General features: G+C 44.7%; 1 protein-coding gene across 1 annotated transcript in view; it reads left to right on the top strand.

Moving 5' to 3' along the window:
• Positions 1 to 1,915, top strand: part of SFXN4 (sideroflexin 4) — a 225,772-nt gene extending 223,857 nt beyond the window's left edge. The window contains exon 14 of the mRNA XM_069611928.1: positions 1,403 to 1,915. Coding sequence (XP_069468029.1) covers positions 1,403 to 1,480 — 78 coding nt within the window. The 3' untranslated portion in view covers positions 1,481 to 1,915. The remainder of the gene's footprint in view (positions 1 to 1,402) is intronic.
• Positions 1,916 to 13,838: the final 11,923 nt, after the last annotated feature.

Here is a 13,838-nt window from a genome sequence, read left to right as displayed (position 1 = left end):
GACTGGCTCCCAATACACGCACAAATCACCTTCAAGTCTTGCTGCATCATCTATAAGGCAGTCACCCTCAAGTCACCCAGCTACCTCACAGAGAAACTCAGCATCTCTGGCGGACAGCGCCTCACCAGAAGCCAGGACACATGCAGACTTGAAATCTGCTGCTGCAAAAAGGAAAGGACCAGAAGACGAGCCTTCTCTGCCTACGCCCCAAGACTATCGAACCTCCTCCCCATAAGCATCAGATTCGCTCCTACAATTCAGAAACCAACTTGAGACCCATCTCTTCAAGGAGTTTTTCCTCCTCAACACCTAGTCCATTGCATCACACACACCCGTGCCACATGCCTCGCTAAATGCTGTGCGCCCCTCTCCTCCCCACCACCCTATACAGCTGTAACCCTACTCTGTGCCCCTCTGTATCCTACCCCCAACTGTATATCTGTTCTGTTGTTACCTCTGAAAAGCGCTCTGTTGCTTCTCGAAGCTAGGTCAGCATTGAATAAATACCATAATTATAATAATAGTAGGATTAAGAGTTCAGCAGGTGGTCAAAGGAAGATATCAGGAGGCATTAGGAAGAATACAAGGATTGGTAGGAGGAAGATTTGAAGAGGTAGTCGGAGGAAAACATCAGGAGGCATTACGATGGATACAGGAAGAGGAATGAGCATGTGGCGTGGCATTGAGGAGGTTCAGGACCAGAGGAGGAGTAGGCAGGTGCTGTAGGGGGTAGGAATCCGGGCTCTAGAAGTGGAAGGTGATCAGAACTTCTTAAGGTCCTCTCTGAAAGCTGGGACACGCACACCCAGTTGGCTCTGTCATCAAGTGAAAGCAAAGCTTCCCCTGTATCGTCATCTTCTGGTGGAGACTCAGCAGCATCTGTAGGCTGATTAAAGTTGGTTGCATCTGCCAGAGACCGGGCCGGAGGATTGTCGAAGAAATTTAGATGTGACTAATTGGGAGCAGCCTTGGAAATTGTGTGCACCTCATAAGGAGCCTTTTCTTTTGTTGAACTAAATCTTTTGGACTGCCAAGAAGTACTCTAATGTGATTGCAAGGCCTGTGTTTGGTTAGATTCCTGTACATTAGGAAGGGAAACACCATCCTGTCTGTTTCATGGAGGACACATATCCGTTTGGGGTCTGTTAATCGGTTTGATGAATTTGTTTGGAGGAGGCAGAAAAGGCCATTTTAAGAGAACTGTAGGAGAGGGAAATGTAGGCTGCATTATTCTGTTTTCTGTACAGTGATCTTTAAGCATGAGAATACAGTTCCTTTATCCTTACACCAGGCTTGGTCTTGTCCGTTGATCAATTTCCATGATGTTGCAATAGCTATCTTAAACATCTTGTATTCACCATTCTTTTGTGGCTGTGCACTGAAACCTATGCTTATGTTTCAGATCCGGCGAGAGGCCCTGGAGCCTAAAATCCTGTCTTTAACAAAAGAGCCGGAATTGTACTACAACCGGGGAATCTGAAGAACAGGTGCCTGTGAACCCATACCAGAACAGAACACTGTACCAATGGGGGTGCAGAGTACTGGTGTACCATCATGGCAGTGCCAGCGTCCCGCACTCTGGCAGTTGATGGCTGCTGAGAGGAGTCGCATACAAGGACACAGCATTATCACAGATTAGTACAACCAAGCAACACTGGTTCTGGCTTATTGTTCAATTGGACACTTGAAGGCAACTGGAAAATCCGATTGCGTCCACAATTTGCAAAGACATATGCCGGATGATAATCCAGAGCACAGAATGGTCTGGTTAGGTTCGCACACAGCAAGTCTTTGTTTATCCAACAAGAAACAACACCACGTTTTAGCATAAACCTACTTCCACCAGCGGACTTATAAACACCCATGCGATTTATTCCCATGAGGATCATTGGCTAATAAATTATCATGCATTTGCTATGTTTATCATGCTGAAAATGTACAGGCCAACCCACCCAATGGGAAATATCCAGTTGCTTTTTTATCTATGAAATAAGGTGCGGATTCTTAGGATGTGACACGATCACTGCATAGGAAGAAAGATGTGCTGCCAAATATGTGCCCCTGCACAGGGTGATTCATGAGGGCCCTTTAACACAAGGTTGTCACAGGGCACCTGTTTTACAAAAGGTAATGAGGGGATGCTCCTTTCAACACATTGTCATTGGGGATGCCTGTTTTGTTGAAGGTTAGACTCGCCTAAAACAGAGGGTCAAGAGAGGATATCCCAGACTGGTTAGCGTTTTCCTGATACGACATGATGTGGCTTTTCCATGAAACTGTAACTCTGCAATGAGCAGCAAAGCCAGCCAGGCCTCAGACGGTTAAGGTGTGCCATCATCAGCAAGGATTGGGGAGGAAGCTGGTGACTTTTGATCATGCCTTATTGAAGAGCCTGACCAATCCTCATTAAATCGAAAAGCATGTGTGGTAGGGATCTCATGCAGCTCTGACCTTCCTTCAACCTTGCAATCCACGCTCTCCCTCCTCCACAGTCATTATCTGCAAAATGAGTGGCACCTTAAGTCTTGTAAGTAAGATTCTCTCTCTTAACTCCATCATTGATAGAAGCTGTGAAATGCGGACTACGTGCCTGTGGTTTCATTAGACTTCAAGAACCAAAGCGCAAGCCAAGTACAGCTTCACGGTTCAAATATAAAAGCAAAATATTTCAAAAATAAAAAAGCCAAGGAGTAAATCACAATATGGAAAATTGTGTTAATTTTACATTATAAATCGACTTTACTTTGTCCGACATTTAAACAGATTTAATTTCAGATGCCCTTAAAGGGAAATTAAAATACTCCCACAAAAAGATTAGCGTCAAAGTAGGCATTTGGCTCAAGCCAGGCTTTAGCCACCGTTGGCATATTCACAGTGGTGAATCGACAAAACATTTGATGAAACAGGATTAGCTTGAAAGACTTTTAGTGTTGTCAGGAGAGAGATGGGATAAACACAGATGCAATCTAGGGCTTGAGCTCCAAACAAACGTATATTCGGCTCTTGGAACCCACCAAGCAAAAGTATCCCTCCTCTCCACAGAGTCCCAGGGATATAGTGCCCTGCACACAGATATATCGCTCACCTCACTTATTTGGTCAAAGCCAATTTTTAGGGATAACCCTTATTTGCCCCAATTCCAGTGATGGGTATGTAGGTCGCAGCTTGCTATTTGAAGCCCATTCAGGAGAATAGTGCCTGTCTCACTCTTCCTGCGTTACTAGATGTGGTGCTATCTTCCTTCAGGGATATAGTGCCCAGTTCACTTGGGGACACAGTACCCAGATCACTGTTTAGCAGTCTTTGGACTCGTTATGTTGCCAGCGTTCCCAAGCTTTCCAGCTTTCTAGACTGCTCCGGTCTCTAAGAGTTAAAAGCTTGATGAGGCTTATATGCTCTTCCAGGGGCTTCAGCATTTTCAGCTCTTAACCTTTCTCTGTTCTTACACCTCCTGTGCACTCTAACTGTGAAAATTGCCATGCATCTGGTGGATAGCGCCTCCCTCTATCAAAGCTTCTGATTGGTTAGGTCTTTGCATGCTCTGTGTGGAGCCTTTGGATATGTTTAGGATCCAATTACTTCCTTTTGCCCAACATGCTTCAGGTCTGAAGCAGCCTTTGTGGCTTTGTTGTGGGCGGCAGTCCCATCACCTATCCATGGCTCCTATAAGGAGCCAGGAATGAGACTCGGACACAGAGGACTCGTGTTTGGATATAGACTTTTAAAGAAAATAATAAAGTGGTTGGAAAATGCCTCACTATCCCTAATCTAGGAGGTATTTCCCTACCTTAATCAAAACCAATGGGTCTGTCCTTTGTCAAGATGTCCAAAGCAAAATATATGTCCTGTGTCCGAAATCCTTTTCTGGACCTCACATTCTAATACTAACTCGGAGTTGTCAAGGATATTGTCTCTGGTTCTCAAAATGCACAAAAGTTTAGATCCAACACAAAAGGGTAAATCCAACCACAAAGTTCCAAGTGGACAATGTTCACAGTTCGAGGGAATAGCTCCCTTAGCCAGATTCCTTTTCACAAAATGAAAATGTGCAGCAAAGAATAATCCAGGTTCCTTGTTACCCCAAGATGTTAACTCTCTCTTATTGGTGGGTTCACAGTTCTCGGTGAAATGGCTCACTTCCCCAGGTTTCTCTTTACATTCATAACAATTCAAAATCCTTAGGGCATGTGTCTTCCTTGGGATTCTCTTTTCACTGTTTTACAACTTGGGTGCAGGTCCAGACTCGCAGATCACATGGTATACTCTCCTGACAATTTTCTTTTTCTCCTTTACAACCATTCACAATCTCAAGGCCATGGATCTTCCTTGAGATTCTTCTCTTATTGTACTTTATTACACACAACTGACTTTGCCTGGTATGCTCACCTGCCAGGTCATAGACGCAGTCTCTTTCACTTTCTTGCAAACACTTGGCTCCACCTGGTATACTCTCCTGTCAGGACTTCTATACAGTTACTTTTTTTTATCCACAAAATGATATTTTCCCAATGATGGCTTATCAACCCTTGTTTAACAAAGTCTGTTTTATTATTTCCCCCTTTTTTCATACACTGGGTCTTTGCCCCTTCCTCAAGACCATTGACGTTTATTTTGTAGTTTACTTTGGAATATGGACTCAATGGTCCGTTCGTGACATGATTCTCAAATATGTTAATCTCTTCACAGGCTACCTTTTCCCTTTTTCCTTTTTATGAAACGGCACACATTTTCAAGTAACCTATATGTCTTCCATGGGCTTACCAGGTGCTTCCAGTGTCTCTTGCTTTTCTCTGCTTCTGTTTGTCTTAATCTGCTAGCTCGGCGTGCGTCCCGTTAGTTCATGTCTCTTCACTGTGTCCTTCTTTAGTGCACATGGTTCCCGCTGCCTCATACTCTCAGGCAGCAGGCTTCCTGCCCTCTGGTTCCTCTTCTGCGTTCGCCTTCACACAGCGCTTTCCCTCAGCGTTCTGACCGGTGTCTCTGCTGCTCTCTCTCCTTGGTGTCAGCTGTTGCAGTTTTAAACTTCCCGGCATGATTGACTATCTTCCAAAGACTAGACCGCTGTGTTGTGATTATAAATTGTGTAATAGTAGGTTGCTAGTTTTCTATCCTGCTGTTCCGCTTCCAGGCTAATTTGTCCTGATAACGCAAACAAAGCGATTTGAATCAGAGTTCATATACTCTCCACGCTTCGTTCTCGCTTTGAACTACACTCCCCAGCAGGAGTTGTAGTTCTCGGAAGCAAACTTTTCCTGAAACCCGGCGCAAACGCGCCGGAGTGGACACGTCTAGCACGTCTGTGCTAGTCCGTGCGCAGACGGGCGGACGCGGCGGTTGGTAAATTTTTTGTCCTTATTTCAGACACATGGGTATTATAGAAGTGCTTCAAGCCATAGCTAAGGCTAGAGAAGATTCACATGCGCGCAGCTCGAAGTTCATGGAAACTCTGGCTAAAACTCAAGTCACTGCCCATACTTCCAGTAATCAAGCCTACTCCGATGTCGATATGGGAAAGGGAGCACTTTATGACCTACCCATTCCCAACGAGGCTGGGACAGTAATAGTAGACCACACACAGCCTGCTAGCCCCGTCCATGCAGTAATAGCTGACCCACATCTTACTACTAAGACTCTTCAGAGAACAGATACCTCATCTAAGAAGGGATTACCCCCGACAAAACTAAAACTAACCTTGTTGAACACAAGATCTCTCATGAAACACATGACTAATGTTCATGATTTTGTTTTAGAACACAGTGTGGACATCCTGTGTATCACTGAAATCTGGCTCATGGATGCACATGGTCCCACCATTGAACAGGTGAACTCCCTTTCACCCCCCCCCGGTTATGTTTTCTTCGAGGCGGTGTGGCGGTAATATGTAAAAAGGAGCTTTGATTCTATGAAGCAAAAATACAGTGCGCAGGTTGTGACCTACTACATATTAAACTGCTTCCTGACCCGAATCATAGCATTAACCTGGTCTTAATTTACCGTCCACCGGGTGAACCCTCTATGTTTAATGAGGAGTTCAGAGATGTTGTAGCCCCGTTTCTGACAGCTAACTCTGCCCTAGTGATATTGGGAGATTTTTGGAAAGGTCATGCTAACGATAACAAAGCTCTTGACCTTGAGAAGGCTCTAAATAACCATCAGATAACAATACACAGCTGTGAACCAACAGATATAAAAGGACATATCATGGACTGGGTGGGAAGTGGAAACATCTTTATAGACCATATAACCACTACACCGTGCATTTGGTCGGACCATTTCTCAATTTCTTTCCAGTTGACACTTCCTTCTCCCCTATCAAGAAAGCACGAATCCAGGCGCAAAGTGCATAATACAAATTTGAAGAATGTTACATCTATTCTTTCTAAATGCCTAGAGACCATAATGACCAAAACTAATGACTCTGGCTGTCCGGAAATCCTTATTAGTACCTACAGCAAAGAGATTCTATGTATGTTGGATCAGGTGGCACCTCTGAAAACTAGAACTGTCAGAGACTACCCTAATCATCATAAATGGTTCACACCTGCGCTGACTGAACTAAAGACCATAAAAAGGCAGGCGGAACACACCTGGCTGAGAGATAACACTCTGGAAAACCTGGCAGCCTAAAAGTACAAGGCAAAGGAGTAAAAAATAAAATTGTGGAAGCTAAATGTAACTTTTACAATGAACAAATCTTCCAGGCTGGGAATCAAACTAAGGACCTTCTTAGGTCCTGGGAAAAAAAAACACAAGTACAAATCCCATTATTAAACCAACCAATGAAGATTGTAATAGAGTGCAGAAAGCCTTTTCTGATAAATTAAAAACTGATCAAAGAAAAATCCAGGCAGAATTAACCAGGACAACTCTATATGCCACCACTATCATTGAAAACCCCAGTGATGAGGAAAATGATGAAAGAAATATCAATCTTAAAGCTGGTCCTCAGCTCTCGGGCAATGGAAGGCAAGTCCCACAGAAATCCCAGGCCAGCTTTATATTTAGAGAGCATACTACGTCAGAAATCCATAACGTTCGGAGGACTATGCATCCTACTACCTGCCTGGGCGAACTCCTTCCATCCAAGATTATACTGGAACAGAAGGATATTTTCATTCCATTCCTCTGCAGATTCGTAAAATCATCTTTTCAAACTGGTAGCATTGCACTCTTGATAAAAAAACATAGCAATTACACCGCTACTAAAGAAGGCCGGACTAGACCCCAATGATGCGGCCAATCTGAGGCCAGTTACTAACACGCTCTTTTTTCTGAAACTCATTCACAAAGTAGCAACTGCAGACTCACATTTCAGACAAGGATATCCTGCATCAAAAACAATCAGGCTTCCATAGTTTCCTCGGCACTGAGAGTGCTCTGCTGAATTTACAGTCACAGGCTGGAGTCTAGCAAGTCGGGGTTGCTGATGTTGTTAGACCTATCGGCAGCTTTCTACTTGCTGGACCACGGGATCCTGCTGGGTCGGATGGCCACTGACGGGGGCCTTTCAGTGAAGGCAATAACTTGGCTTGAATCCTTTCTCGAAGGACGTAGTTCCCAAGTTTACTGGGGTGATAGTGCATCAGATTCCGAAATTACCACCTGTGGAGTTCCCCAGGGGGCATGCCTCTCCCCCCTGCTTTATAACATTTATATCATCCCACTATGCCTGGACTTTGAAAATCTGGGTTTCTTCTTCTGCAACTACGCAGATGAATTCCAATTGGCACTGGAGATCTGTGGAGATTACGACAAAGGCCAACAAACACTAGACTCGGCCTACCAGATCATTAAGAGCTGGATATCTACCAATTGGCTATGCCTTAACTCAACTAAGACCGAGTTAATGCTATATGGCCCTAGACAACCTAGAGAGAAGCCGAGTTTGGTCTATACGAGCTACCTGATTGATGGCAGTCAGATTACAGTAGTACCTAAGGTTAAAACTTTGGGCACCTATATGGAAGCCTGTCTGGATAGTTGTGCCCATGTGGATGCAATTGTAAAAGGCGCCAATTACCATCTTAAGGTGCTTCGACAAGTGGCCCCACTGGTCTCTGAAGAAAATCGTAAAAAATTGGTTAGAGCTGTGATACTTCTGAGAGTAGATTATTGTAGTGCTCTCCTAGGGGGAACTAGGAAAACAGATATTAAAAAAACTGCAGAAGATTCAGAACGTTGCGTATTGTATACCAGATGAGCCGTACTGATCCCACATCAGCGGCCAGAAAGACACTCCATTGGCTGCCTGTCTCAGCTAGAGTTCAGTTTAAGCTGCTGACCACCTGCCATAAATGTGTTTTTGGTGATGCCCCAGCCTACCTTAAGATTAGGGTGAAACTTAAACAACCAAAAAAAAAACTCGATCTGCCAAAGCCTGTCTTTTAGAAGTAGATCGAGTTAAGACAGCTTGTGGAAATGGTTGTGCCTTTCATGTACAGGCTGCGTGGGCTTGGAATGCCCTTCCTGAACCCCTACGAAACACTGAAGATCATCTTGTCTTTAGAAAACAGCTTAAGACCATTTTGTTTGTGTAACAAGAGAGGTTGCGCTCCATCCTTCTGTGGCGCCAGGATGCCTTTGGGCTTTGGCGCCTAACAAATGACCCAACATAACATAACCGGTCTTAGGCATCTTCATTGCTCCATCCGTCTTTCTCCTCTCAGTTGTTGTCAATGTGTTCCTTGTATTATATTGAGGAAGCTGATGTTGGACCCTATTGGCAGTAATCATCCTGCCAAGTCACCAGCTGGGGGAACCTGCAGCGCCCACCCTGCTATACAGGATCCAAGTAGGTCGATTTCCCTGGGCTGCAGGGTCCTGCAGCCCACCTCAGCCGGCCACTCGCGGTTACAGTTTCGGCACTCCTTACCTTCTTGGGGAGCCTGGAGACTGTACCTGCAGTGGTGTCAGCGATTTAGAGGCAACAGGGGCATCAGCAGGTGGTTTCTGTTCCGCGCCCAACATCGATCTCGGCTAATGGGCGCTGCCATCTTGTCTCCAGGTCGCATGCATGAATTGCGCATTTGGCCACTAGTTACTGTTGCTCAGCAACCAACAGTTATTACTAGGACACTGCCCTTGGGCTATAATAGCCCATTTGAGACAGTGCTCCTTGCGTCTCAGCTTCTTCAGTTGTGCCTCGCTCCCCTCCGTTTCCTCTTTTCTCCACCCTGGAGCTCTACACCCTTCTGACATTGCCTTGCCTTACTCAGCCCTGACTTGTTTACCTCGCTTTGTCTGCCATTTCTGGCATCCCCTTGCCCAGTCTGCCTGTGCCTTTTGCCTGAAGACGTACTCTTTGTTCTTCTTGTTGGTCTCGTTTACTACCTGCTATTATTGGTGCCCCAGGGCCAGTGCTTTGCACTGTCCTTGCACCACCTTTTGCTGGGGCAACTTCTTGTGGTGCAGGGAGACCTGTGCTGGGCGCTCTGTGTGCCAGTCATGGCAGAGGGACTCGATTGGTCTTTCTCGGCTGCATTTATCCATGACTTCCATGTGTACTAAACGCTTCACAACATCCTGGCACAGTATTCCGCCCATCATGACTGGATCACAGGTACCAAGCGCCAGCATGCGGCAGTGCATGACTGGTCCGTTGAAGGTTTTGTGACACCATCTATACCCAACATGCTATCCTCTGCTCCCTTGATGATCGTGCTGCTTAAGACGTTTCATAATTGCACTAAATGTCAAAGGGGAGCAGAAAAGATGGGCACAACATGTACTCTGTGTCTAAAGGTCCCTTGAAAGACAGCTATGCGAAGGGAATCACTCAGGTCAACAAGGATGGCTATGGGGAAGGATATAGCACAAGCAGAATACGCAATGGGAAGTGGACCTGCAAATTCTGTATTAAGGGTTGTTCATTCATTTTCATGGAATGTCAAATGTTTCTGTAGCAAACAGAACCATGAAATGGTCATAAATACATAGTCGGCACACTGATTTTGAGATGCTCCCAGAAATGTAATTGGCCACTGGGAAGCACAGTATACAAAGTAAGAGGTGGGTGGGTGGAGTGTTGCTCAATTTTGCCTAGACGTCTTCTGGAAGGGAAGTGTTCATATGAGTTGGAGAGAGCATACCTCTGCAGGTTATACAACTTTTTGAGATGTCCCTTGCCTTGTTTGGGGTACTTCTAGCAGGTTGACTTAGAGGCCGGGTACCTACACAAGATAGTCTATGATGGGCCCTCGGTTAATATGGGGAAGTTCCTGTGGTCACCCTCACTCAGTCCTCTCCAGGGAGAAGCAGACTGTTACGTATACCAATAAAGTGTTACCTTATGCATGAATAAATTCTCAATACTTCTTCCCAAGTATGCTTTACCAAAAGTCTGTTATGAAGCCAGGTGAACGTGCACATGTGCAAAAACACGCAACATCCAAATTCATGGTCATGGAATTGGCTGTTAAAGCTACGATCCGCATGCAACCCCAGTAAACTGTTGTAACACCTTCAATAAAGTCTTATTAAAGAGGAACCAATCAGCTACCAGAGTTCAAACTATGACCAAGTAGAAACACTGAAGTGAAGCCCAACCCTCGGGAGACAGTGGAGCGATCTAAAAACCTGTGGGGGAGACCGCAGGGTGTAAATATTTAGAGTAAGGTGAGAGTGGAGTTTGGAGCTGATTGGTCATTTAAAGGAGAGCTGGAAGAAGGCGATTGGAGGAAAAGATGAGGGAGAAGGGGCGATTGGAGAACTGGTAGTGGCAGGAGGAGAGCAGACGTTGATGGTAAGAGAACAACAAATGGTAACAGGAGGAGAATTTAAGGAGGGAGTCATGAGAAGAAAGCAGGAAAAAACATCTAGGACTTGGGAGTCCACTGTGAATTGAAATGAATGAGTGGACAAGCATCACCCAAAGCAGGGGGTGGCATGGCCCCGATCAGAAGGGGAGGAGGAACGAGCATGGGCTGTACCATCCAAGTGGTCCAGGCTCAGAGGATAGTTAGAGAAGGGCTGAGGAGGTAGAGATCAGGAATCCAGAATGGGGATGTGATGACACTTAAGAACCCGTCTGTGGAAACTGGGGCAAGAAGGCATTGGGGGCCACTCCCTACCACTTTAAGCAAAATTCCAGCTGTTGTTGCAGGTGGTGGTGTAGACGCAGCAATGTCTGCATATCTACAATGGGGTCCGAAGCTGATCGCATCCTAACACTGAGCGAACCATGCAAGGGTGATACCCTTCTGAGCAGCAATTTAGAGACTGCGATTGCCAGGGAAGTTACCCCAAAATGACTTCTGAACTTTTTGAAGGAGATCTTCTGAACTGATACCACTTGGAGGAGAGACTGTGCAGATTCTTTGAATTACAGATGAAAGGTTCTTTCTGTCAAAATCTGTTTGATAACATTCTTGCTACCAGTCTCTTGTTGTCCCTACTCGGCTAGATGACGGCTCTTACATACAAGAACAGCAGATATGTTGGGTTCGTTGTTCTGCTGTGAAACGCCAACACTCTTACAAATATGTTACATTCTCAGAGAGTATCTGGACAATTGCATATTGTGGGCAGGGGATTTCAATTGCATTTTACACAGAGGACTAGATATTTCTCAGCCAGTGGGATGAGCATTAGGACAAGCCTCCAAGCCCTAACGGCAAGTTGTGAGACAGCACAACCTGATTAAAATGTAGTGTTATCGCCTTTCTACGAATAGGGGCTCTTCCCTTTCTTCTGCTGCCAGGAAATCTTTTAACCATATAGGTTTTACATTTACATAAGCTGCGTTGGGGTCATATGATACAATCAGCTGCATATCTATATAGATCGCTATCCGACCACATTCCATTGCAAGTCCCATTCCGCCGGCAACCAGATTAATCACCAGTTGCCTCTTGGAAGTAGCCAGTTTGCTTATTAGCAGATGAATCCTATAAATTGTATTTGAACTGGAAATGATAGCTTTGTTTGATACTATTGAGGGGCCCATTAAAGATGAAGGTATGATAGGGGGTCTTAAGAGCTTTTCAAAGAGATCATAACCCATAAGGAAGAACTATACGAGCAGCTCGGGGAAACAGGAGCATACGGCACATTCCCACATATAGCACAATTTCGAGCACGAGGTTAGGAGGACGATAGCTTTTCTTGGCATGGAGAAGGGGGTAACAAAACTGTTACTGTCATTAAAGACACTCAAGGCAACCTTATTCCAGCCCAATATTATATCAATAGCATTTTATGTGTTTTCTGTAAAGAGCTGCATCACCGGCAGGTATGGGGAGACCTGAGGTCGCACCAGGATTTGCTGGAGGAAGATTTACCTAAACTATCTGTGCAACACAGGAAAATGTTGAAATCCTCACTTCAACTGGCTGAAATGAAATGGGCATTGGAGAATATGGGAAGGTGGTGAAGACATACTCTTGTGCTATCTATGATTAACGTAGAATCATATCTTAGCCATGATACCAGCTTGTAAGCTATCTTGTGTGATTTCCAAATTTAGTGTATGAGGTTCACGCAGGATTTGTGCCACAGAGGAATGTTATGTCCAACATGAGACAACTGTTCTTTATAATGGAGTGCATGCAGGCAACCCTGCCGGCCGGCTTAGACCCACATGAAGCGCTTGAATGTGTGGATGGGTTTATCCATTTGAGGTATACTTTAGCATAGGACGATACTAAAAATAAATGGTGTTCTGTCATACGAGGCAGGTTTGTAGTGGTCATCAGATCTCTGGGCAAACATATGTAATATCACTGTATGCAGACAATATACTTATTTTTATGCAGGATCTGCCTTCCACCTTTCCCAAAATGTTGAAAAAGAGCAAGAAATCGGGGATGATATTGGGATGGCAAACTTACTTGTGCTACCCACTGATGTATCCTTCCCCTAACACTGCCATTGATTTGCTAAGAGCCTACCCCTTGCACTTACCCTAGAGCCTGTAAACACATTAGTGCCAACCAGAAGTAAATATACAAGTAATGGACCTAGAATTCTAATGTACCTGGAATAATCAGTGGACTTCTGTCTCAAATTTCCAATGTACTGAATGGGTAGAACCTCAATGGTAAAAGTGATAAACTCTTACTATAGTACTGTCCAATGTCTACACTGTAGCATATTTAAGCGACTAAATACACTTTCTTTATCATTGCTATGGAACAACAAGAAACCCAGAGTGTCACTTTAAAATTATCATATGTATATATGGAGTAACTATGGACAGCCACTATTTGTTGCATATATATAGGCTTCAGTGCAGTGTTCGATACAGTTAGTCGGGCTAAACTATGGGAGAAATTATCGACCTGGGGTATTCCCCAGGTTTTATTTAAACAATAAGCTCTGAACTGGGGCGTGGGGGAGCATTACCGCTTTAGGTAATGCCCTGGGGCCCATAGTTACAGGCCCCGGGACATTACCTGAAGCAGTAATGGCCCCCCAGCTCGGGGTTTATTGCTATTAGTACCCTGGTCAGTTAGACCGGGTTACTAATAGTATATTTTTTAAGTTGTCAACCGTTTTGGCGTTTAGCAACTGAGAAAGGAAAACAAAAATGGCGCCATGGAACAGGATACATATTCCTTTCTCCCTTTCCATGCTGCCATTCAAAAGTGTAGAAAAAAGTAAAAAAAGAAAATTGCCGCCATGGGATGGGAAGAAGGGACAGATAGTCCCTTCTCCCTTTCCATGATGGAATTCAAAAATGTGTCATGCATTGAAAGGCTTTGTCAGGCTGGTAACTACTTGACGAGGGCCAATGAGATTGTTGCGACAAGCTCATTGACCCACGCTGAGTACTAATAAATACAATTGTAAAACAAAATAGTAATGGGACGCTTTCATTGGATGGGTTATGCGGGCGATCT

Source organism: Ambystoma mexicanum, chromosome 8, assembly GCF_040938575.1.
Source record: "Ambystoma mexicanum isolate Mex_15411 chromosome 8, UKY_AmexF1_1, whole genome shotgun sequence".
Classification (NCBI taxonomy): Eukaryota; Metazoa; Chordata; class Amphibia; order Caudata; family Ambystomatidae; genus Ambystoma; species Ambystoma mexicanum.
The sequence above is the reverse complement of the archived record's forward strand: the minus strand, read 5'-3'. Positions and strand labels throughout refer to the sequence as shown.